The sequence below is a fragment of the Patella vulgata genome, chromosome 2, assembly GCF_932274485.2.
Source record: "Patella vulgata chromosome 2, xgPatVulg1.2, whole genome shotgun sequence".
Taxonomy (NCBI): Eukaryota; Metazoa; Mollusca; class Gastropoda; family Patellidae; genus Patella; species Patella vulgata.
In genome coordinates, this window is record NC_065880.2 from 18,011,259 (window position 1) to 18,038,492 (window position 27,234).

General features: G+C 35.9%; 1 protein-coding gene across 1 annotated transcript in view; it reads right to left on the reverse strand.

Annotated features, from left to right (window-relative positions):
- LOC126811809 (proto-oncogene tyrosine-protein kinase receptor Ret) overlaps positions 1–27,234 on the reverse strand; it is a 106,737-nt gene that overhangs the window by 12,212 nt on the left and 67,291 nt on the right. The window contains exons 5-13 of the mRNA XM_056099175.1: positions 20,864–21,050; positions 19,281–19,393; positions 10,332–10,436; positions 8,716–8,953; positions 7,867–8,079; positions 6,470–6,703; positions 5,825–6,099; positions 1,564–1,711; positions 962–1,069 (exon numbers count right to left, since the gene is read on the reverse strand). Coding sequence (XP_055955150.1) covers positions 962–1,069; positions 1,564–1,711; positions 5,825–6,099; positions 6,470–6,703; positions 7,867–8,079; positions 8,716–8,953; positions 10,332–10,436; positions 19,281–19,393; positions 20,864–21,050 — 1,621 coding nt within the window. The remainder of the gene's footprint in view (positions 1–961; positions 1,070–1,563; positions 1,712–5,824; positions 6,100–6,469; positions 6,704–7,866; positions 8,080–8,715; positions 8,954–10,331; positions 10,437–19,280; positions 19,394–20,863; positions 21,051–27,234) is intronic.

A 27,234-nucleotide genomic window follows, 5' to 3' on the forward strand; every position in this document is an offset into this window, starting at 1 on the left:
CGCGAGATCTTGTTCCTTTCATTCCGATTGTTATGTAGATCGAGGCATTTGTCATCTAAGCTTCAACTACAGGGATACTTGCCCGCTAAACTTAAACAAAAAACCTTTAAAAAGTCTTATGGCCATCATGACTTGATTAGTAAACATGTCTCTCTCGGCTATTATTCTAGATATGTTTATACTGTTTTCCTGATTATGTCTGCGACATTTGTTACCACTGTTCATCATGTACATTTTGTATACGGAAAGTCCATTAGCTAATTAGGTTATTTTACTGAGATTTCGTCCAATGGTTTGGATGCAGCGGCCATGGCGGGTGGCAGGGTAAGCTTAATCTTCCGGACACCTGTTACCAATGTTCATCATGTATTTTGTACATGGTGAATAGTTGATTACACTATTTTTTTAGGACTTCAAATTTTGTCTAATGGTTTGGATTGTTCGTACTTGGTTTTATTTGATTGTATTATGTGTGCAAAATAACGAATAATGGACTTTCTGTGCAAACTCTTTACAATAGCAAAACATATTGAAAAGTGTTCACATTCATCGTTATTCCACAGTAATGGTAACAAGCATTTTCAGTTCATAAATCAAATATCTGAAAGACTAGTCGATACATCTCCTGGTGTATTTCTATATTAAACCTATAAAAGATATGCATGACTGAAACGGGCACCGATTAATTTCATTTCAAGTCTACTATTAACAGAGAAATTGCGAATTAAAATGTTAAAGTTAATATCAAGCTTTAACACGTTTGTTTTCGTGTTTAATCTATATCTAAATCAATGTGGGCACCAGGCTTAGGGAAGTTAACTAATCATTAACACCATTTTATAGTTCAGAGTAGCAATGGCTCAGAAGCTCATCCTCCTGGTATTTCATCCTCCTAACCTCTGAATATGAGATTAAGATACCACCTTATTGTAAATATGCGAAGAATATTAAGCTATTTAACCTTTTTTAGTACATGCACCAAGTAGTCGAATAACATTAGGATGATCTACTTCCTTCAATAAATTCAATTCCGACATAAGATCTCGATATTCACTTTCTGAAGCATCAGCTAAAATGAAAAGAAAAAATAAGAAGAAAAGTCTCAATTATTTTTCCAAGATTATATTTATTACATGGTACATGGTAGTACACTGTAGGGCACATAACGGGTACTTGGGTGTCATGAAGTATATCAAAGGGTTTTGAATGGAAAGGGAATATTATAGATGCGGGTTATTTTCACGAATATGTAGAAATTGTCATACATTTGCATATGCAATTAGAACTGGGAGCGGCAAGTGGCTCGCCTTCTCGAATTCCCTTACTTACAATCTACAAGTTTTTCGTTCCAACCAATCGACCTGAACATATATTGCTTATCTTGAAGATTAAATGACGGTTCTGACCCCAGCATTTATGGAAAACGTACTTTTGTGAGCATTGTGATTTTTATATCCATGTTTCCTGACTGATAAAGGATGAATTCGTCTTTTAATTTTATACGAATAAATAAATTGAAATCACTTTGAAAATACCATTTTAATAAATGCATGGTATGCTTACGTTTTAGCATTTTGACAGCGACAGTCGTATACACATCTTCTACATCTAGACCATATGCCCTTCCCCTAACTACCTGACCAAATTCACCTTCTCCTAGATTATCCTCTAATATAAGATTATCACGTGGAAATTCCCAATTAACGTCAATCTGCAATGAAATATAGTTCTTTGAAACACCTGAACATGTGACAACATAGCGAAATATTTCTTTTGCATCGCCAATGGCGTACATATGGGTGTCGGTGTTTGGGGCATCTTTAGAGGTATTAGGCTGTAGTGTTTTACACAATCACCAATTAGATTGCAGTATGCCAATAAAATACAGTATACACAAAAGACAACCATGTTCGAAGTTGTTTTCAACCAACCGGATTGCACCAATTTTATCAAATATGTGCAGTTATGAGGAATACCAATCAAAATATTGCGTTTGAAGTAAGGTTATTGCGTTTCATAGATATAGAATCGACAGAAAAAATGGCTCTAAATTATGCACGGATGGCGTTGAATAGGTGTGTTAATTCGATTTGATAGGACAAGACGTGCGATTGATTTCTGTGTATAGTTTTCAGGTGCCAATTCATATCCTGGTATTTCACCAGACCTATTGTTTAATTTATTCATCGTAAGAGTTTTAATATTTTCATCTTGTTTCAATTAATATAATTGAGAATGAGTATGTTCGAGTTTAAGACGAGATCCTTTGAATTTCAATACACCATAACCTATTTTGTCATGTGATATACACAATCTGATTAAAACACAGATTCAATTTCGTTTCGTTTTTATAGTTCAAAATTTCGATTTTACTTGTCTTTACTACACTTGGATCTGGAAGCGTTGTTATTTAACTCATGTTCTGCTTGAAATGACGGGTCAGCCAATCAAATGGTCTGTCGAATCGAGCGTTTGACCCTTTTGCGCGGAACTGTGGGTAGACATTAGAAATCAAAACAAAGCAAAAGTAGATAAAAAAATACATGGCGGTCGCTAATTGGTTAATCGAATAACTGACGTAATCGGGTCAAATGTTGCTTGCTTGGTACCTGACGTCATAGAACGTGAACTCCTACTATAACTTGTTAGATCTACATGTAGTGCAGGCCATCGAAAGTATAATAAACGAAACGAAATATAGATCTATATTTTAATTAGATTGGTTATATACACAGCGTATGCACAATCAATTTCTCAAGAATTTCATTCAAATTCATGTTCTCCTTGCTCAAGCTATTTAAACGAATATGTGTAACTGGGCATTATTTTTGCCTCGGCCATGTACTACCTACCGATGGAAATTGATGTAGGTAACCCGGACCTTCCCCTAATATTGGGAGCCGCGCACGATGGTTCAGGGCCAGTCTTCGGGGGGACATTCCCAGAAGCTTTCTAACCATATGTACCACTGAACGTTCACTGGACCAACCCCGATGCCTAATAAGTCCCATCAGATGCTTTGTGGCCATATCCGAAGCACCCGTGAACGTTCACCGGACTATTCTCATGGAACTATTCAGTTAGATTTTCCCCAGTGGGACATAGTCATAGCTAAATATTTTAAAAAAAACTTCGTCGGATCTATTAAGAAACTATTTGCCAACGCTAACTTTGAAACTTAACCCATGCTGGCTGCAGTATGTAATACCGTTAATTTCAATATTGTCAAAATCATCTTCAGAACCAGATAAAATGGTAATCGAATAATTTCATTATAAAAGGTTTGGAGAGCTGCGTCTAATGAAACGACTATTAGAAGCCATGGTCGTGAACTAATTTCCTTTGGGAAAAAAGAAGCAGAGCGAATATAGGTTATCCATAATTAAAATAACACCCGCCATGATTTTCGAATGTAGGGTATTTTAAAGGGACTCTGTCATGCACGCATAGTGAAATAAAACATTTCCTGTAAAATTCAACTTATCATAACGCGGAAAACACAAAGATGCTTTTACTCCTTCATTGGCAATGGCACGATTTGAGAAAAATAAAATGATATATTTCTAATTGAAAATAAACTTGTTATTGCTTGTGTATTTAGTTGCAATAAAGTTGCCATCACTTCCCACATCAAGAAAATAAGTGTGCATTTAATCTTGTAAAATATATTCAAAATAACCATATTCATTCGTCATTATTTGGCAGGGGTGTCTTAAAACATTAGACTTAAATTTGAACATAATTTTAGGTGGGTTATTTCTAGTCTGGGTATGCGATGGTGTAGAGGAATGGAGGTATTCTCGGTTGTTATAATAGCGTATGCAAAATACTAATTCAACCCAAACTGTGGGATTTGATTCAAATGTTACCCCAAAACTAATACATATGTTTTTACTTTGTTTTTCTTTTAAATTTGTTGTCTTAGTTGGTACCAATGTTAGAGAAAGAACAAAGACAAAATGGTGTTTTGACGATCATAGAAATTACAGTGTACACGCACAATATTATTATTAAATTTTATGTACACTGAATGCTGTCGCCACTGGATGTTTTGATATGCAATAGATATATTTATATCAATGCCCTAGCTAATATCGTAGGCTTGGTGTATTAAAAACAAAATTTTAAAATCGGATTCTATTGTATTAGGTATCATGTTCCATTTAGGCCTCTTTACTCATCGCCTTTGAATTAGTAGTGCACATCCCATATACTTCGGTGGGTTTGTTAAGTATGTTTGTTCAAATGTGATATTTGTAATTGTATGCTGCTCCCCGTGGGAGCGTTTATGCAATAAAATTTATCTTATTTTATCTTACACGTGTCTTGCTACTTGTGCACATGAGTGGGTTAGTGCCCTAGTAAAACCCTAGTAACTCAATTTGAAGTGGGTAAATGTTTATGTCTATAGATCGAATAACTCAACACTCAGCACTAACTGTTAACTAATTCAACACAAAGTTAACTCGAAACTAACTCAACTTTAGTCAACCGAAACTTGAAGCGGAGTAATGAACTAATTAAATTACGTATATTAGAATAGTTCTGGGCCTTTTTTTATCTGACAGAGTCCTTTTATTCATTGAAATGTCACATCAAATAACTTGATTCGGGTCAAAACTATAAATTCAACGGGGGATAAATCGCGACTTTAATTATACTTGAGTCTAACTGATATTCCTTAACGTTCGAAACATTATTCCAGTTTTGTTGCGTATTTCATTACAGGCATGTGGAAAAGGGGGAAACATATATCACAGGAATCCGTGATGTCTGTGTAAGTAAAAACGATTTATAGCAACGCTATTGATTCCTTTGAAAATAGATTGTCTAAAAGTTTCATCTTTAAAAATCGAAAAGGATGGCTACATTTGCTAATTTAAGGTATTCCGTTGTTTAACCGTTTTGGCGACTCGGTAATGACATCGATCATTTAGCACTATAACTTTATGTCAGTATGTTGCAAGTATGTACACATGACAATCAAGGCACCGGGGTATAGTGTAGAATCAACTGACGCTATGGACCGAAAGTTTATATTTCTGTGAAAAAGTATCACATATCTTCAGATAGTTATTTATGGCTAGTCTTCCATGTAAAGTTAAACCATGTGGGTCATTAAAATATATTTAATTGATGTAAATCGATTTTTTTTAAAAAAGATCACAGGTTATCAGGCAACAACACATACGCTCGACAGTCGCCACGTCATTTGAGTCATCGTTATTGGCTAAACAACTCGTGCAAATTGCAAAATGGTTAGATCATAATTGAAGCATCTAACGAGGTGCTCACGAGATTTCGTAACAAAGAAATACAACTCGATAATCGTTTAACATTAATAGGTTCTTTCCTTTCAATAAGATATACAACCAATATAAATTTTAGAAAGGTAGGTTAACAATTGCAACCTATAAATTAAGAGAAGAATTAGGCAAAACAATCGTGATGATTATTGAAAAACGTTGAAAATTAGCAGGCTTCTTTATTTTAATGATATATACGACCAATTTCAATTTAAGAAATACATATAGATATATCGTGCTAACAAGAAACATGAACGAGGAACAGGGGGGGCAGACAGGTATAGTTGATTGCAAAATACTATAACATTAAGATTTAATATGTAAGAGCTAAATCTGCCTAAGTGTTATATAATTCATTAATTAGACATTTATTCACATGCCAATCCCAAAATCATCTCTCCAGTGTCAGCTCTTTAACTAAATCATACAAAATGCATTTTTATTACGAGTATACAATGCTTCTCCAGGCCCTAAAAATACATGATCAAAGAAAATTCAAAATATATTCTGAGCCCTACCTCAATATCACGTGATTTGGGTGACGACGACCTCTGTGGTGAGGAAAATGATAGACGCCTGTCCATATCAGCAACATAATTAGACGGCATAGCAGTCATTGATAGACTACTTCCAACATGTTTCAAGATTCGAGACTGTTTCCGCCGTTTTTTCAAAATTAACCAGACCGTTACGAGTAGTAATAATATAGCTAGTGCACAACTAACAGCTGCGGCTACTGCTGTACGACATGACGCATCGCAACTTTCACTGCTACCTTTATCTTTGGGTTCAACTGGAAAAAAGCAAAACAAACATACTAACAAATACATTCCCACTTTAAACATGGCAGCAGAAGCATGTTAATTCATGTATTGTTCCCCGAAAATATTTAAATTGCGCCCACATCCCTGAATTAAAATTGACCGAATGAGTTAATCCAACTGAAAACAAAACAATTTTGACTGCAGTATTACTAAATCAGTTATTTGCCATGTATTGCAAGTAAATTAAATTGGTTTGGTCACTTTCATAAACCGATTTATTACTATTCTCGAACATTAATAAAAACTATAACTTTGTCTACGTTGTTTGAAACCCAAACCGATTCCCTTCAGATAAATGCAATTTCTGTTATCCCCCTGCTAATAGTCTCTTCAACCTACCGTTTCTCATAACGGTTGCTTGTTTTGATGTTGATGATGCAGGCTTGTTAGCTGGTTTGTGTTTAACCTCCGTTTGGAAATCTGATGTTAAATTAGGGTTTATATGCGATGGTCTTTCTAATCCACACGAACACTGTACATTGCCATCCTCTCCATCACACCAACACGGACTCTTAGCTAAACCAATACCACGTCTTGAATCCGTCTTGAGAAATCCTTCACCCATAGGCCGTTCTGAAACGGGGAGTAATTTTGGTCAATATTAATTATTTTAACATAGATCTCTATGGCAAATATTCAGTAGTGTTTCTATGAATCTCTTACAGAGAAGTGACCCGTTGGTTCATTAAAACATTTATGAGACTACTTCCCAATTTATATATGAATAAGCGTTAAATCTATATAATCTGCAGCTTCTTCAGTACCATTAATTATAATTCTAGCAAGACTAGATTCCTGAAGCTAGTTGTTATCGAAAAAGACAAATGAATATCTATTGTAATCAAATTAAAAGGAGAAGTCCGGCCGTAGAAAATTAAATTTATTATAATTACTAGTGTCTAGTATTAAATTAGATTCAACCTTGTATAACCCAAAGTACAAAGCATTTCACCCTTAAATTAACGGCCGACGTCAATTGCAAACTATATCAAGGACTATGAATAAACAAGGAGGGTTGGGTGACCGAATGGTTAACGCGTGTGCGTTGCTACAATCTCTGTCATTAAGTTAAATGGCGTGGTTCGATTCTCCGCTTGTTCGTGACAAGGAATAGGGTCGCCTTTCCAGCCTCGTGGGTTTTCTCCAGCCCCCCCCCCCTCCACTGCTAAAGAACCCTAAGCGCAAGAGAGTTAATGAAACAAAATTGAACAATTTAGGCCCGAAATGACGTTAAATCACATTTCTCTCTCTAAATATACGCTGTTGAAAGATTAGGTACCGTGAGCAACGGTCTCTCGGTAAATATAACGCTGGCGCACTAACCAGGAGGTTCATGTTCGATCATGATATTGGACTAGACGGTGGGGACGCAGGGGGGGGGGTCAATGAACATAGTCTAGTCCTTCGATTGTGACAAAAACCCGAGTTCCTGCAAAGAACATGTTGTCGTTCAAGTTAAAGAATCTTTGACAGTTGCAATTCTCTGAAGAGTATATGATCTATTCCTTAGCCAGGTTGGTGTAGAAATGTAAGGCATAAAACCCCATTTCACTTTATTTCGCAACCACACTCTTTGAACACTCTAAGCGCATTTGATGTGGGTGAATATCTAAAAAAAAGTCGTTCGACCCAAGACCATAATTGTACGTACGCGGCTTTGTTTACTTCGGGTTGAGCATTTGGAAAGCAGTTTTAATAATAGATATTAAGACTTTCATCTGATTTTTTTTTCTTACTTTTAACACAATCTTGAGGACAAATCAGTTGATTTAGTTCTTCTAGATCATCACAAACTCCGTCAGGGCAGGTCTTAGTGTTGGGTCTACACGTGGCATACTTTCGGGACAAATTGTCTTCCCCTTCTCTCCAATGACATTTGGAAGCAGGTGCTCCATATCCGCATCTTGATTTGCACGTTTCTTTGTTCTGTGATTCTGAACATCCATTATCTGAAAAGGAAAACAAAAGTTAGCCACACTAAGCTTGGAAATACGCCAACATAGCAGCAATGTCTCGACAGCAACTTATTCGAAAGGAAAACTTAGATATTGATTAAATTTTATAAATCGACAAAGGGGAGTAACTCTGGAACTGAAAGTCGCAGAATGCTGAATATCGATAGGGTTCGTCCCCTCTTGATCCCAATGCTTTCCACCAAATTTGAAAAGAATCCATTAAAAAAGGCTTTCGGTAAAGAGGATAACTCTAGAACAGAAAGTCGTGGAACGTAGAATATCGACATGGTTCGTCCTCTTATGATCGCAATGCTTTACAGGAAATTTGAACACTGTAGCCTCTATCGCGTCCAAAAGGTTCTCGGCAAAGGGATGGAAAGTCGTAGAACTCTGAATATCGACATGGTTCGTCCTCCCATGACCCCAATGGTTCACAACTAAATTTAGAAACTGTAGAATATATCGTGTTCACACGTTTTTCGACAAAGGGGGATAATTATTGAACGAAATGTGCGGAATGCTAAAACCCAATAGTTTTCCCACGAAGAGTAGGTTTCCATTAGTTTTACAATATTAGTTAGATAATATACAGTTATTGCAATATAATGTTTTATAAAACATTTCCCTTACCGCACGTTGAATAACCGGATTTAACTCCATCAATTTTTATCGTTACCACTGTTGCATCTTCCCCAGACCTCGAAACGTTAAGATCAACAGTGCTTCCTACAAATCCAACAAGCTTAGTTGTGTTTTTGACATATATGATACCAGTACGAGTTATACCCAGCATATGATCTGAGCCCAATAAACTGTACTCCACAGCTTCAGACATGATTCTATTGCTAGCTGATGATAATACTAGCACCTATTGTATAAAAACATGTGCATATTAATCAAGAGTTATTGAATACAAACACATTTAATGCATTTCTTAAATATTGAGAATAACATATAACGAATTTCTGGATGTACGAATGATTTAATAAAATAAATTAAGTTGGACACAATTGAATATTCAGGGGTTAGGTTACCGGAAGTGAATCATATCAATGACACCATGATTGCTATTTTCATTGCCGAAACTAGATAAGTTCGAAATTGTATTAGATTCATGTTTTGTTGATCACTCAAATGTAAATCCACGAATGTAAAAACGTAAACGCAAATGTTTAAATCATTTCTGAAATTGTTAAGTGTATATGTATAATTGTCGTTTGCATTTGTTAAGAGTTGAATATTTGTTACCAATGTAGCAATATTCTTTCAAAATGGACTTCAATACGAACTGCAATATGGATTTCATTATGAACTTCACTACGGGCTACAATATGATTCCACGATGTGTGGTTTTAAATACGCAATAAAGTGACACTGTGTGTGGATGACACCACACTGAGACGAGGTCGAAGTTATGAATTTGATATCTGAACTTCTGAAGTGTTAAATTCTATCACACTTTAAGAATCTCACTTCAAATCTTCAATAAAATTAAGAAGGCAGAAATGATATTGAAATGAGGATGAAGCCATATCAAATATGCAAATTAGGCTTCCACGAAGTGTACACTTCACGAACACCTCAATTACCTCACTTCAGCCGAGAAATGTTGGATTTAATTCAATGATGTCCCCAACACTCACGCTGTCGATCTCCATTTCCGCAAATTGCGATAAAAGGATAATTTTCCTTTTTTATAGCCGCAATGACAAGTTTAGATTTCCAGTCCGTTACAGTCTATTGCGCTTGGTTGAGTTAGTTATCAATCAATAAGGTATCAATAATAGGGCTATCTTTTGTCTATTAATTAATCTTTATGTATTTACGGTAAGAGTTGTAATAAACCAATTAAGAGACAAAAGATTTAATTATTTGTCTTCAAATACGAATCGGTTGCTTTATTGATGGTTTCTATATATAAACAAAATGGCGGACACAATATGAACAATACTCGTTCGATTTGTTTATGCCTCCTGTATGATCTTTTTCTTACTGCAATTGCTGGTACCGCTAATAAATGAAGCCAGATTTGTTGTTACAGTTTATAAATGCATATATATTCTTGGTGTTTTCGAAATTCAGTTATTATTAAATCATATCATTAAATAGGTCGTAAGCGAAAAATTAATTGAAGAGTGTCAGATTATTTTAGTATGCCGCCACCAAAATGCTCCAAGACTCCAGATGATACCCTCGTCCACCTGATGGTGTTATATTCTTGGATGTTGAAGTGACATAAAACTTACCTGTGTATACTTGGCAGCATTTCTAGAAAGTTGAGTCTGAAACGGGGGTGTATTTGCGGCGGGAGCCACCTCCCCGACTTCATCTAAAATGAATCGAAGTATCGCCTGAAAAAACAACATAAGAAATTAAAATTAGTTATTACAGTTGCTTGTAACCCGTCGGTGCAGAAAAGTATTACGTTAAAGATACATTAGTTAAGATTTTAATAAAGAATTAGTCATTCTTGATATAAAAGTTTAAAAATAGATGATAAAAAAGAAAATATTGAAAATTTCAGTCAAATTATTTTATTCCGAACATAATTATCACTGTTGGAAGTTTGGACTAGAAATAGGCATCAACTGTCTCTACACCGTCTCCGACAATTGCCGATCCTTTGATTGGTAGACGATAACTCCGCCCACATATTCTCGATTATCAAGAAACATTTTCAATGCCTATGGCACCCTCGATTGTCAGTCCTTTCATCGGCAGTCTCCGGTAGTGACGTCAGCGATTAACGGTAAATGTTAGCTTGGCCTGCCATTTAATCCAAGCTGTATCCAAGCCACCCGAGGGTCTACCGAGTTGATTTTAAGTCCTGTTATGTAAATAAAGGTCTAATTAATAATTTCTATAACATCTGAACCCTATAGACAGACTTGCAATATTCGGGGATACCTCACTTTCCCCACATCTGTTGTTTAGAGTCTGTGTCCATCAGGCCATGACTAATTAATCAACAAAGGGGGTTTAAAGTATAGTCTATAACAAGTTTGTGGCACTTCAACAAAATGATTTAAATAATATTAGTGAAAAAGATTACATGTAAAAAAAAATATAATATAGATTCTTTTATTATACCATAAACAGAATGTTAATAATATACAAATTAATACATATATAAATTCTGACCACCTTTAGTATTAGCAATGTGATTCAGAGGAGCCTTATAGATCAACTGATAAGCTGTGAAAAAATATCAGTATTTTATTTATTTTTATTTCAAATTAATTATAACATCAAAACTGCTCACAATGTAAATTTATTAGTAAACTGATTTCACCAATTTGCCCAATCTACTGATATTTGGAAGTGTTCACCAGTAACAATAATTAGAGTGAGAAGTTTACACCAGTGATACTAATTAATTAGAACAGACTATAGTCCTACACCGACAGTCTAGTAACCTCCTAATCCTTTATCAAAACAATCAAATGTGGGGAAAGTGAGATTAAACCCAATAGGCATACTTAGCTCTTAACTGTATCGTTAAACCCCATCTGATTGCTTTTATTGCCCCCCGCCTTTCGAAGAAACAACTCTGCTTTTAATTGAGGTAGAAGGTTTAAACCTGATGTTGATGTTCGTTAGGTTGATTCTATCTGATAGAGAGTGACGAAACTTAGTGTATAATTGATAATCAGTTTGATTGCTCGATACTTTTGAAAAAGATAAACGTGCAATGAATTAATATGTGTGATCTATTTATTTCGAGATTTCGGCGGGGGGCATCCGCCTCGCGGTTGGCTTGTTATACTTGTTATATACGTCAATTTATTAGTATTTCTTGTGTTTTATATCTGCGCAAATTTTATATTGTTGGGAACCGCTTTAAAGCTAAAAAGAAAACTACAGATGTATGTATGTCATCACGAAAATGCACTCCCGATATCGCGTTAACACTCTTTGAAATATTGCATTGATAAATAAACCCATTTGGATCGAAGTCTCACGAACTATTGAGCGCAATTGTCCCCGAAGGCAATATTATCAAAATTGTTACACTATTTAAATGAGATGATATTTATAATGATAGATCGATAGTAATATGTTTCTCTCATAGACATACACAGATAAATGTTAACAAAAACAAGTAAACTCAAGAAGAACAAAACGACAGGAAAAGAAATACAAAAGACGAATACGGAAAATAGTTTTTGCTATTAAGACTAAAAATGTGAAAATGCGGTTCAATTTATTTGTGAAATGAATTTCTTATTTCGTATAGCTACCAAGATAATTAATGGTATTGTTTCCATTTTCAAGACTGAATACTTAAATATAGGACAATTCCATTAGACTGATGCAGTTAAGAAACAACGAAAAACAATCTGATATTCAAAGATATACAAAATAGACAGCAAAAACCTCTTGAGGAAAACAGTTTACGTAATGAAACTGTGTTTAAATATTATTTTTTTTAAAGAATTGAATAACCTTTTCTTTACACCAGAGTGTTTTTTGAAATTGTTGAGTAACATTTATACCACTTTGTCACGAACATTTAAGTACCAAATTGTTTTTTTAAAAAATAAGGCACGATTTTATAAAGGTAACAGTTAGTGTTTTGAAAATGCCAAATGTAAATTGGCAACATTTCTGTTGAAATTGGACTTAAATTTTACTTTAGATATATATTAGTGTGTTTAAACTTCCATATATAAATTGGCAAAATTTCTATTTAAATTGGACTTAAATTTTATTTCAGATATATATTCTGGAACGTCACCAGATACATGTATGGAATGCGACTTCTGGCAATATTTTTATTAGTTAACACAGCCACATAAGAGCTGTGGTATTCTAGCTATACTGTGATATGGCTTTTGCGTTTTAAGTTGTTTGATAAAAAGAGAAGTCTGCGAGCCTTTTAAATAGTTGAGAGCGTCCTTTAATTATCTGTATGAAGTATATAAAGTCTGCCATTGTAGGCCTATGTAATTATCCAACTGTCTAAACGCATCCTAACAACAGTACAAGATAAAAGACATAATAGACAGTCTTAACCTAACAATAAATTATATTAATTACATACTCCTTTAAAGTACAAAATCATGGCTGAAATGTCGTTCATGTCAACAAGAATTTAAGAACGAAGAATAATACAGTAAAAACGGCAATCTGATAAAGATGTGGTGTAGGGAACGGATTAGCTTATGTTTTGTTTTGGTGTGATTTCGAACTCTGATCTTTTGTTCATAGGGCACTATTTTAATAATTGAGGGAGCCGAGTGAGTGTGTTGCTGGCTCACTAGCAGGGAGACCCCGGTCTTGGCTGAGGACGTTTCCTGTCAGTTGGAAGCCCTGACAAATGAAACTACCAGGTCGTGCGGACAGGACGGTCAATCGAGGTCCACCTGTGTAGTCGTTGGTAAAAAATGAAATGAAATGAAATGGGGTTTAACGTCCTACTGCCCCTATACTGGGCTAATGAAGACGGGCATATGCCATACAGTGTGCTATGAGGGAAATTTTGCCCGGGCAGGGGCACTATCGCCTACTCTTATATCAAATTCCAGCTGCCAGGGGATCTTTTACGCACATTCCAATATATACACGGGACCTCGGTTTTTCGTCTCATCCGAAGGACTAGACAGCTATCCTTGTCAGGCCCCCCATCCTGCGGTCGTTGGTAAAAGAACCCTTGACAACTAGAATTCGATAAAGAGTATGCTCAAAGGTGTATGCCTGTTTTCATTAGCCTGACTGTTTCAGAAAACTAGGACGTTAACACCATTTCATTTCATTTTGTAATTGAATGTAATAATGTTTTAACTATAAAAGGACAGAAAATTAAAATGTTTTAACTATAAAAATACAGACCAGCGGCTGCCAGGCAAGATGCATCCACTTTTTGCAAGAGATGGATAGAGAACAAGCTAAAAAAAAGCGATTTTTCGTACAATCAGGGGTCGTAATCCAGGAAGTTATAGTCTGAAATGCGCGAATATCGAAATGGATTGAGATATTTGGCGTATAAAGATATATTTTAAGTTTCATCAAAATTGAGATTGTGTCTTTTAGCGGGTCCACATACTCATCGCAGTATTTCGTTTGATTAGACCTAATCCCACTTAACACTGCTGTAATGGAAGCAAATTTTTGTTCCAAATTATGACTGGTCAATAGTCCGATTAACAACCAATAACTAACTGCGTACTAATATCATTCGACTTTAAACAGAGCTCCAAATGGGACCAAATATGTTTACATAACGTTACGTCTATACTCGCGAAATTTATAACGCCCAATAGCAGAATATTGCAGAAAAGCTAATTGCGCGAGAAACGAGGCTATCAAACAGCTACAATGTAAACGATACTGTTAGGAGACGAACAATACTTTCACCGTTTTTAATACCTGAATTAAATGTCCAAAGTTTTAGGGAAGACCGCAGATTAAACGAAGGGCTGTCGTGTTGCTGTACTTGGAATAGATTTGATTGAACGCGAAGAATAGACAGACTCCCTCAAAAGCTCAAGTATCAGAGGCCGATCCAGCAATGGCCAGAAAGGGATTTCCCGGGCTATTGCTTCAGGAATATGGAGGGTCCACAAACTTGATATACCATATATTTGCGTACGAGGGGCGGCCACTTTGTCCGGTAGTTTTGGTCCGATTTTCACGAAATTCGAAGTCAACCATCATTACAGTGTAACGTTGATACATTCAAACGTTTTTTTTTTAATCGGATAAAAATTGTCACCTATAGAGGGACCACAAACTAAAAACACGATTTTTCGTACAATCAAGGACCATAATTCAAGAAGTTACGATTCGATATACGTAAATATCGAAATGAACCAATATCTTTGGGTTATAAAAATGCAATTGAAGTTTCATCAAAATCAGATGAAAATTCTGACATCTAGAGTACCCACAAGCTAAAAACGTGATTTTTCGTATAATCAGTGGCCATAATCTGTACATGCCAATATTGAAAAGAACCGAGATCTTTTGGAGATGAACCTATATTTCTAGTTTCGTCAAAATCTGATAAGAATTGTGACCTGTAGAGTGTCCACAAACAAATTGTGGACGGACGCACGGATAGGGCCGACGACAATATACGCACACTCTCATACGGACTTCTCTTCTATCAGACAATTTAAACGCAAAAGCCATATCACAGTGTAGCTAGTGGCCCACGCCCCTAATCTGGATCCGTTAGTAGTCTGATATTGGCTGTTTGGGCTGATGGAATAATATATACTCTTCAAAGGAAGTAGGGGATATTGGAATGTAAATACCTATGCAGGTTGTGATATGATAAATAGTCATGGACACTTGACATGCTTTGAGAGTATGTTCGCAGATGAAGAACTTATCGCCCCAACAGAACCACTGAGCTGCACATGCGACACACAATGGCGCCATACACGTGGGAGGGGTTCATTGTCAAATTTGACACTTCAAGGAAGCGTAGATGAAAACTGCCGCGTGCTGGTTTATCTATCCATGTTAGCATTCCTATCGGTTCTTGCATAAGATTTACTGTTTAGCGTATGTTTGCTTTGGTGTGTTACTTTCATTTCCATCGGGAGACGTGTTCGTCGACGTCAACGTCAACCGACAACAAGAATTGGCCGTGGCACTGCAAGGGGATTGGGTCAGATTGCCCCAAATCGTGATTGGAGGGTTGATTAGGAGCATGTCACGTCGAATTGCTGAATGTCCGAGGATTGGTGGAGCAATTACCCGTTATTAAGACAAAAATCAAAAACGTACATTTTCACTTTTGACGGTGTATCTGTTTGCCGCCCATATGAACTGTTTATGTTCATGTGTAGGCAATTGGCCTGTTATTAACATGCGCTGGTTACCTCTAATAAAAACAGCAGTGCATTTCCGCAGTTTTGTATTGTTTCTGAATATCCCCGGAAGTCCAATTTAAAATGGGAGTTTCAAGACACGAACTGTATACCCTAATAAAATCGTGCCTTATTTCTAACCCCGTCTTCATTAGCCCAGTTCAGAGCAGAACAGTAGGACGTTAAACCATATTTCATTTCATTTTACTTGTTTCAAACCCCACAATTGGGAACTTAAATGTTCGTGACAAAGTGATTTACAACAATTTCAAAAAATACTTTGACATAAAGAAAATGTGTATTCATTTCTTAGGAAAATGATATTGAAATACAATTTTGCGCAAGAAGTTTTTGCGGTTGAAAGTTCAGCGGAAAAGCTTCATAATTTCTTTAAATAATGCAAGGAATGTATGTCAACATATCCTTTCCATAAGTGTGACACGATCCCAAATGTCAATGTTACCTGCTACAGTTAAATTTCAACATGTAGATTTCCGCTGCTGTAACTTTCCGCGCTTTTTTTTATTTTTTTTATATTTTAACTAATTTGATTTCTTCGTTAAAGATACCTTTCCGCATACAAACTGTGTGATTTGGTGCTATATTTGGACTTAAAAAATATTCAAACTAATTAGCTTCAAATCACTCTCAAAACTTGTTGGTTGTTGGTTCTTGTAATTTAAAGGAGATAAATCGCTAATATTTTTTACCTAGAAATTGGCACAAATGAGTCGCAACACACATAATAATGTAATATGAATTTATATAAACTGTTTTACATTCAATCGTGTCCGTTTTACTGTGAATTGTAATCAGTTATGTTCGGCGAAATACGCCAGAAGTCTCAACCGCAAGTCAGTTTCTAGCGTCTGGTTATTCCAGTCAACACCGATATTATTTATTGCGCATGCTCTCAAAATAAGAATATGATATCACCGTTTGACATGACTTGTGTAATATGTTTAACCTCATTCTTTGAGCACCTTGTTACAAATGGCGCTGAAACGCATTATGGTACACGATTCGTGTACCAATGGTAAAATGTTTATTTTGTCTTAAATATTGGATATCAGAAGCCCATCTTTTCCAGGTAAGATCACAACACCAATGCTAATTTAAATTGCAAAAAAATTCGTGTTTTCAATGTCCAAGATTTCGGATGATATTGAGTTACGGACTTAGCTACTTTAAGTGAACTATATTCATTTTATTAATTAGTGAGTGAGTTGAATTCTGATAAAAATCAATTTAAGCGAACTATATTAATAATGACTGGTCCCTGCCTCATAAACGCTTTTAATCCGTTTTTAACCCATCAAATAGTGCCGCGGTCGACTTTCCAAATTCTGGTGAGTCGCCGATATGGGAAGACCCCCTCTGTAGACCTACGGATGGCTTGGATTCGGCTTGGATTTAAACAGGATTTCATTGATTGATTAAATTTTCAAATGGTGTCGTAAGCGGCGATTAACCGTTACGTTGACGTCATACTCCCGGAAATTTTAGATCGAGGCTAAATGATAGAGTGTACGAAGCGAGGCCGCCGTTGAGCGAGGCCGCGTGTCAGTCAATTTGATTGAAAGTTCGATATATACGGCCTTGATATTATGTTTAGTTGTGGTTAAAATGAGAGTTTGGATGTCGGTATTATACGCTCTTTTGTCACTTGTTTTACAGAAAAATTATGGAAATTGATAAACATCGCAGTTAACATCACCTCCAGTTACAGTACAAGAGTACTCAGGCTAACAATAAGTCGGCTATAATTATGCCTCAATGATTTGGTCCGTTCCTTTCAAAGTTTCGCTTCTTATATTAAAAGTCTTATTTTTGATTTGTAGTAAAAATAAATGTGATACGAATTGAATTGCAACCCCGTCTCAAACCGCATATGCTTAACGGTACCACAGCCATTGAAAACGTTACTTGATAAACGAGATTATGTAGGTGGAGTTAACGCCTGTCAATCAAACGATCGGCCATTCTCGGAGACGGTGAAGAGAGAGTTGACTCCTATTTCTAGTCAAAAATTACAATGGTGATAACTTTGTTCGGAATAAAGTAATTTGAACGACAATTTTCAATACTCTTCTTTCATCATCTATTTTTGAACTGTTATAGCAAGAATGGCCAACTCTCTATTAAAATCTCCCATAATGTATCTTAAGCTACAAATAAACTATTGTAAGACGCCATGTCTGCCACCTCACTTTGTTAAGCAGGGTTTATTTTTTTATTTTTCATTACTTACCGTCCATTTACAATACATATTGAGGCCTAAGTAAATTCTTAATTATTTTCTGTCTACTTCCTTTTGCACGTTGACACCCCTCAATGTTCCCCAAACCGCCTAACCATTTGCTCAAGAAAAAAAAACAAACACCACTCAGTCAAGGTAGCACACAATAATCTGGCAAACAACAGTCGGTTTGCCAGTTAGTAATACCTTGACATTTTTAACAAGTGCGTGTCCCATGGGTGTTTTAAGGGAAATCCAGTATTTGCCAAATTTGCCATACCTTTATTTGAAATAACCACCCGATAAATAATTTCGGGACAATGTACCTTTAAATTCGATAGATTTTTACAGATAAACAACATGCATCATTTAATCCATTTTGGACTATCCTGTATTTGCATGAAAAACCGTAATGACTATCAGTGGAATATTACTGTGCAACAACATGTTTAATATGTTCTCGTTAAATCTGATACGCAATATTTTCCAATTTATGTACAACAATATTGTTAAAAGTATTAACTAGAAAATAAACTTAAATAAATACAGAAAAGATAACAAATTGCAAAATAAAAATCGTTTAATATCAATTCACCATTAGGCCTACATTATATAATAACGGGAAAACTAGAATACTGCGACGAGATATTAAAAGATTTCCGAATCTGAATACCGTACCCAAGAAATTAAAAAAAAACCTTAAAATATTTTTTATAAAATGGGATGGGATTGGATTGTGAATACCCAGGTAATTTTGAAATTATTCGCTTTAAACCCGTCTGTCTACTAAAGTTCTCCGGCTGATTAACGGGCCTGGATTATCGATAATGAACTGGGGTTTAACGTCTCAGTTTTCTGCATCAGCCGGACTAATGAAGACCTGTGTACGTCATACAGTTTGCTATGTTGGATATGTTGCCCGGACAGCGGGGTTTCCACACACCCTTGATCGAATTCTAACTGCTAATGGTTCTTTTACGCGCACGACAACGTGAACACGGGCCTTGAGTTTTCGTCTCACTAGAGACTATTTTTCCTCCATGTCTTCACATTTAGAGAAGTCGGGGTGTGGAGTGGCTGAAATAGACCACCCCACTATTGAAACTGGGGTCAATTAAACAGAATAAATGTCTTACCGTATTAGAATATTTTGAATCCCTTCTCTTATATTTAGTATCTGTTATATGAACATCAAATGATGAAAATGGTGATAATGATGACAACGATTCCCCTTTCTTGACTTGCAGTTCTTCAAAATATAAAATGGTTCATTTACATTTAAAAAAATACAAGTAGTTTACGGTTGTAGTGGCCAAGAATTTAATTCAAATTGAATTTCAAAATCATCCCTTCAAATATCATAGTGTGTTTATGCCCCCGTCAGACCGCGGTGGCGTCCTTACTGAGCTGCTGCGACCGTACGGCGACCAGAAAATGCACAAGGTCGACGGCAAACGTGAACACAACACGAGAAAATGTTCAAAAAATTACAAACTTGAAAAAAGTCGCATCCTTATAGCTTTCCACTTCAGATCGCAGAACCTTGGCGTTTGTTGTGAACATGCTCAAAACAAACGCCGTGACTCGGCGATCATTGGCGACCATGGAGTCCACAGCACGTTAGCTGGCGTTTCTACCACGCTTATGGCGATCTTGACGCGTTCTAAAACTGATTTCCATCCCTGTAGCAGCGCAGTAAGGACGCCACCCCGCTCTGACGGGGTATTACCGACATCGAATTTTGTTTTACCTCTGGAAGTAAAACTTAATCCGCCTTCCCTAATAACGAAGATCTCGCTACGCCCTTACTAAGTGTCACGCGTTATCGCTGCGTTCTTACCAAGCCCCCACCCCCACCGCCAGCACGACGCTCAGCCACGTCCCTACCTCGATAAATGCGCTGTCACAACGACCTTTATACATCGATTATATAGCAGAAGTACTGAGCCTCGTCCATCAAGAAAGGTAAAACAGAAAAAAAAACAAAAAAAAACCCCCGTAAAAAACCTCCACACTTGAACACAAATTCGTTATTATCTAAAACATCCATCAGGTCTTGCGAGCGTAGTAACCGACTGATGGGGTCATGTTAGGAATGTAGAGAGCGGAAGAGGTCACGACTTCACCACGCGGGTTTGGAACATGCAACATACCGGAGTAGCGAGGTCGTGTTGGGAAAGCGTGGCGAGAGCGGGAACAGCAAAGTTCTATAGAATGTTTGTCCGTGGTAATCGCGCATTGAGGACTTTTTTATGTGTGAAGGGGGCTTTACGAAAACGTAGGAGCGTAGTGAGGGCGTAGCGCGGTCTGATTAGCCACAGAAGGGACACGACCATGGACGTTCTCCCCGCTCTCGGTACGCTGCAACTACGCAGTTTCCGCTTTCTTTTCCACCACGACTTCCGTGTAGTGAGGTCGTGGTCTATCACGCTCTCCACATTCCTACCATATCCCCACCACGCCATAACTACCCTGACAAACGTCTTGCCACGATTTGAATGAAGTTTAAAGTTCTCCGATTTGCAAACAAAAGATCATCAGTATAAAAGAAACCGTCTAATCACTGAGATGTTTTGGTAATGTAAACAAGATACACTTCATCAACTTCCATCCAGTTCAAATTAGGTTATTGGATTAGATTTCCGACTTTTTGATGAAATGTCGCCAGTGTAATCATTGGTAAATTCACAGAATACAGGGAAAACATTAAAACTATTACCTAAAAAGAATGTTGAAACTTTAGGTTTGTCACACTTTTTACTTTCAACACATCTGGTAAAACTCAAGAACCTCTCCACTTTAACAACTTGGTCAGCACCTTTAGTGAAGCTGATGTTATAGGTATCTTTATCTACACCAACGATATCTAGGTCCAAGAAGGGCGGGAGCTTCTTGGTTAATTCCCCCTAAAAAGACACAATATAAAAAACATGTCAAGTTATACAGTCATTATTTTTTTCCCTGTAGTATTGGAGACTTGTTCTCAGTGTACACGTAGAACTCACTAGACGGTATGATTGTTTTACAAAGAGTGCAATGCAAAAGTATGAGTATGTAATTGTCCCCTGTGTTATGACGTACTACAAAGTGCGGATTATGTTTTAGAGGATTTTGTAACTAGACAGAGCAACAAACTACAGCACATGAGCCTAGGAATATATAAGTAATTGGTTCGTCTTAAAATATTATGTTACTTTACCGGAACATTACATCGACATGTAAAGGCTTCATTTACATCACCATACACACAATAATACCGTTTAGTAATAAAACACTTCGCCGTTTTATAAACGTAAACAGTTTTTAGGTAACAAGCTTCCTTCCCAAAATTTTCAAACGTCATAGACCTTATTCTAATATCAATGAGTAATGTGTTATTTTAAAATACAAATTTTTAAATATTTAATTTAAACAACTACTGAATAAGATTAATTCATTAGAATACAAATGAGGTGTCGTTTACGTGATTTAGTAATATTAAAAAATAAATCATTCATGAACTTTTTAAATGCAAGCAACATTTCCTGTATGGCGGTAAAATGAAATGAAATGAGATTTAACGTCCTACTGTTCTGCTCCGAACTGGGCTAATGAAGACGAGTATGGAGGTAAAACGACACAGAAAGGTAAAGAATGATGTGGTATATACATTTTGACTTATACTGTCACGATCATCGATACATCAGGCGATATATCGTAATATTATAGACCATTGACCTTCATTTGCAAGAACCGTCACTTCTTTTAATATCAGCATCATAGTTTACAAAATTTGTTGTAGTGTATAGATTCAGGCATCTGTGTCAGGTTTTGTGATTTCCTATGTTGTGTTGTTTACCCTGTAGCTGCGCAGTGCAGAAGGGTATATTTGCTTCATATTTTCGAAAGTTGCAAATTTCAAAGTCATTATTTTTTTATTTTCATCCATTTTTTTTAATGTTCAGTATCATCTCAAACAAAATACAGGAACTAAAACTGTTGTGAATGTCTTTTTGAGACCCCCTCTCACCCATTTCAGGTGTTGTGACAATTCTTGTTACTTTACCTTGCCCTTAACAAACTCATTACACATCTAGAGCGAATTTCCTACACAAAAGTAATAAAACTTAAATCCACGTCAGTCAATCTGAATACATACTTCAATATAAGGAAAGTTCCCAGTGTACAATTAGTTCACAAGTTCTACTTTGAAGAAGCGGGTCATTATTTGTTTACATTAAACAATGGCGGATATTAGTCACTAACTTTGGTATTGTTTACAGCCTCACGAGTCCAGGTTTACCTGAAAGATCAAATAAATTGTCTTCACTCAAGCGTAATATCAGGTTTTTGAAATGCAATTCATTGTTACATTAATACCAAAATGTAAATACTGTAGTATTTCTAGTGTTCTATTTCTATATAAGGTCTTTCATCTGAGGTTGTCAAACAGTATACGACACGGTAATCTGAGGTGGCACAGGGCTATAGGGACAAGACACGCTACCGTATTGCTTAGCTCAATTAGTTCAATGGGAGAACTCTAGCTTTAATTCCGACAAGACACGCAATAACTTAATTATCTGGGAAATAAAGTTAAGTGTATCTAAATGAATGTTATTATTAAACACTATACGAAAACTTTCCATTAAAATGTGCCAGTTTACAAAATTCGTTCAGACGATAGGGGCAGCGGATGTTGGCGTCTACTCAACTTAATATATATATATATATATATATAAAAGAGAACGTTTGCCTGTATGTTTGTTTGCTATAAGAAACCAAACAGTTGAACCTATCAATTTTAAATTAACTTCGCAATAACTAGTTTTCTTACACAAAATTTAATGGCGCTATTTATTTTTTTATTTCGGTGCTGTATTAAATGATAAAAAAAACCCAAAACACACAAAAAAAACCAAGTGGTTAAATAATCGGTTCCATGTGTCTAAGGGAGAAAACTTTGTGATATTGGGTCGTGGGAGTTATCACAATAAACATAATATATGAAATTTAATGGTGCTATTCATTCTGCATTGGGTTATTTTATGGCAGACGAGCAAAACGTATGACACTTTACTGTCATATAATACCGTATTTAATGGTTAGCTAGTCTAGGATCGGTACCTTAATGCCTCATCTCTTATAATAAGCACGTGGACCTTTGCTTCGCGATCAAAACAATTTTTGCAATGAGAAGTTGGGAGAGGAATAAATATCGTTTATCGAGAGCAGCCCAACCGTACCAAGGACAGTAGCTGAATTTAAGATTTATTACTACCGTATTGCTATTACTTCTCAGAAAGTTGTGACTGTCTGGTTTTGTTTCTGGATGATTAGATAAAGTTTCTGCGTTAGGGATTGAGCTTTATACTGTATTTTTGGTCTAATACCGTGATGTATTACCACTGTCTGTACATAGCATTTGTATGTTTTTCAGACTTTTGAAGGCTATTGTCAGTCAATTGAAGGGGCGTTGTCACTTCTTTGAATTTAAACATTAGATAAAGAATTACTACTTAATATTGTTGGCCAAGTTAAAGGAGCTAAACCTTAAGTTGACCTGATGAATTATTTTGATGGACCAATTCTTATACGTGTTTATTTTTTGCATTATTGTGTCGACAGTGGAACACACAATACGTCAAGGATCATATACGTGAGGTTTGAATGAATGACTCAGATAATTAATATTTGACGTTTGTTTTGTACTCTGGTGACTCGCAGAATTTTGTGCACATCTCACACAAAACTAAACTAATCCAATCATTTCAACGGTTTATGAAAAGATTATACTAGGTCCCACTGTCTTAATGAAGCATATATAACGAAATGGAATATGTGCATTAATTCTATTGTTTCTATAGATGTCACTTTATTAAATGTTTTCATCGTTACGACTGGGTGGCAGCAGACAGGAAATTTTCCTTGGTCTCCTACTGTTGCCAATACAGCGACTCGACGTCTCTGACTTAGAAACATGCCTATAATCTCGATAGCTTATCAATCCAGATACAATTTTCTCACGACAATTGTCTTGGGAAGGATTATACGCGGTTCAACTGACATCAGGGAATATTATCGTAATGTGTGGGGGTGTATGCTAGTAAATAAAAGATTGCCAGAACGCATCCAAATTTTAAAAAATAGGTGAAGCTAACAAAGAACACAAGCGAGGATGGATGACATACCTTGCCATCATTAAACGTATAGAGGCTATTTAAAGAAGTAGTCTGAAATATGAATTTTAAAGACCATCGTTGGAAATTTACTGTTAAGTCCCATGTTAAACTGTCAACGACAGTGCCTTCATCAACCTCTCTGATACTGTTATCACCCTGGGTTGTGTGTGGGTGGAATGTCGTCGTGGTTCACAACTTGATACACTGATATTTGAATTTGTCTTGATGAATGGGGTAGCCCTCTGGGGTCGCTATTACTATATTTATTCGTACTGCCGTTCCCTGTTATTTTTTGACTTATAACCAGCGCGCATGCGAATTATGGAATTAAAATATGTAAATTTTCTTTGTTCCGAATTACCTAGTTTGTGTTCTGTAGACGTTCTCTAGAATATAGCTGCCTAGATTATTAGCCAGACCGGTCAATATTTGGGTCTATAATAATGTAGTTCAAATTTGAGTTTTGCGCAGTTAACCCGAAGGTGATCATTTAGCTACACTAATAACCACTTTTCTTCGCTCGTTCTATTAAATTGATGGCATGGTTATTCAGATGTTATATTAATAATGCGTGCTATAAACATCTATTTCATTGTTTTATTATCTAATCTGATCACTGTTTAACGTTTAAGAATTAATTATTCAACATGATGATCGTTGAAATCAACCTATATAAGATGTTACGTTCTCGCGAATCCATTGTCTGAAATGATGATTTTCTATAATGTTTAAAAATATATCTGGAATATGACTAACATTTAATTAAATTTACACCAAGATTAGAGTCACTTGGTTAAATATTACGCACCAATTAATTATGATTGTACATGAATTACAAACAACCGTCACTATTTGTTTACACTATCAAAGTATTAGAAGACTTAAATTTTATATTTTGAGTTCTAGATGAAAGATGATGACTAAAACACAAAATATGCGAAAATTTATCATAGAAATATAGGCAAGTTGTCCACTAGTATGCCGAACAGTAACAAAGTCATCTGTGCTAGCTATAATCATTGTCTTCAAATTCCAGATGGCAATTTTTTTAGACACTGTGAACTTTGTCCCAATCAAATGAGGAACGAAAGATAACTATGCAAAACTCGTTCCAAACTTACGATTTGAAGGTATTTATAGCATTTTACGACTCGATCAACAATTCAAAATATTTTATAAATGGGGGAAGAACTTTTGGTTTTCCCTTAGGCCCAAATGAACAATTCCACCTAGTTAGTCCTGTATCACGGTCACAAGCCCAAAGGCCAAAATATAACTTCCCAAAACGCGTTGGAAAATTTACTATCTGCAAATCGACAGGGTTCTTTCTTTTACCTTAATAAACAATCCCACTGAGCTTTGAAAAAAATAATATCGAGAATCCTGACCTATAATATGCTCACAAAATTTTATAAATTTTGTATTTTGATATATATGTCCCTGCGAATTTTGACGAAAGAAAAGCCACAAAGCATTCTGGCCTGAAGAGTGATTACAAAATGAGGACAAACGACGGTGACAAGATACGTCCATATTAAATATGGGCAGATAAAATTAGTTTATTCTATTCGACTACTTGACTGATTTAGAAATGGTCTATGTCCAGATTATGTTATTTTAAACACATGGACATGGTGCTGACTGTACGACATTCAATGTCTAAATCAAAGATGAAGCTTCCTTTAGAAGCTTGGAAAACGACAGGCAATTGCTTGTAGTGACAAGGGAAAGACATGTTTTATGTATAGCCAAGCATTCACTATCTTTTTTAGCAAATGCTTGAAATACAAAGGCCATACCTTATTAAACACTTGCCTTTTCTCATAACAACTCGTTATTTTTATAAATGAAGATTTAACGAAAAAACTTAACGAAACCAAATGTTTCTTGTTGAAAGTCAGTAAAGGTGGGTTGCAAAACATATGCTCAGCTACTTAATGTCGTCCGGCCAGTCCCTTTTTATTCTTTTGTAAGTAACAGGATTATTTACAACATAAAATGATAAAGGTGCAAGAAATTAAGTGTCATCTATGTATTGGCGATTGAAGTTGGTGACATCAGCCTAACGGTTGACTTGTCATATTTTCTTATCTCACTATACCATTCAATTCGAAACCGTCCCAGTTGTCTACATAATTTGACACAACAGACAATATTTTTTCTCTTCGTTTAATCAGCGAAATAAGTAAACTGAATTTCTTTATTGGTGTTGTTAGCATTGTAAAGAATCGGCTTGTAGTCGTAACAAATGTGGACTGAAAATTATCATTATCAAACAGTGCAATAACTCATTCCTAATTATCAGTATTAGTTCTTGTTTGTTTTGTTCCAATGCCAACATGCCGTCATAAGCGAATATTAGCTGCGTATCACGTAAAGTAACACTAGAGCAGTCACGTTTATTACTGGTTATTTCCCTTAAGGATAACACGGCTTCCTAGTTTCCGCTTTATTGATACTGTAACATAAGGGGGTAATAGATCACCATATTGAAATGTTTTTGTCGACGACCAGCTCACGTCTAAATATAGCAAAAAGAACAAGATATTGGCATTATGTAAATTGGACACACACGTTCAATAACAACGACTAATATTAGAGTAACCACGTTTATTATAAAAGCAATCCTCAAATAAACGAAATTTAAATTAACTGAAAATGGACTGTTTGTCTTTACTACTGCGCAGTTCAGTCATTCCTGATCAATCTGTGTTGATGCCCTGTTGTATTGAGGCTTCATAGCCGGTTTTTAAATGTGAAAACACTGATTTTGTTGGAAGTACCGATACATTAAATATATGTTTAATTTTACATTTCTATTCCTGTTGGCTGTGTAGACCGCAATACAATGCCTTTACCCAGCAGTCTATTAATGTAACTCATTCTTTCTCTTTCCGCACTTATATATATCACAGTTTCAGCTAATAAG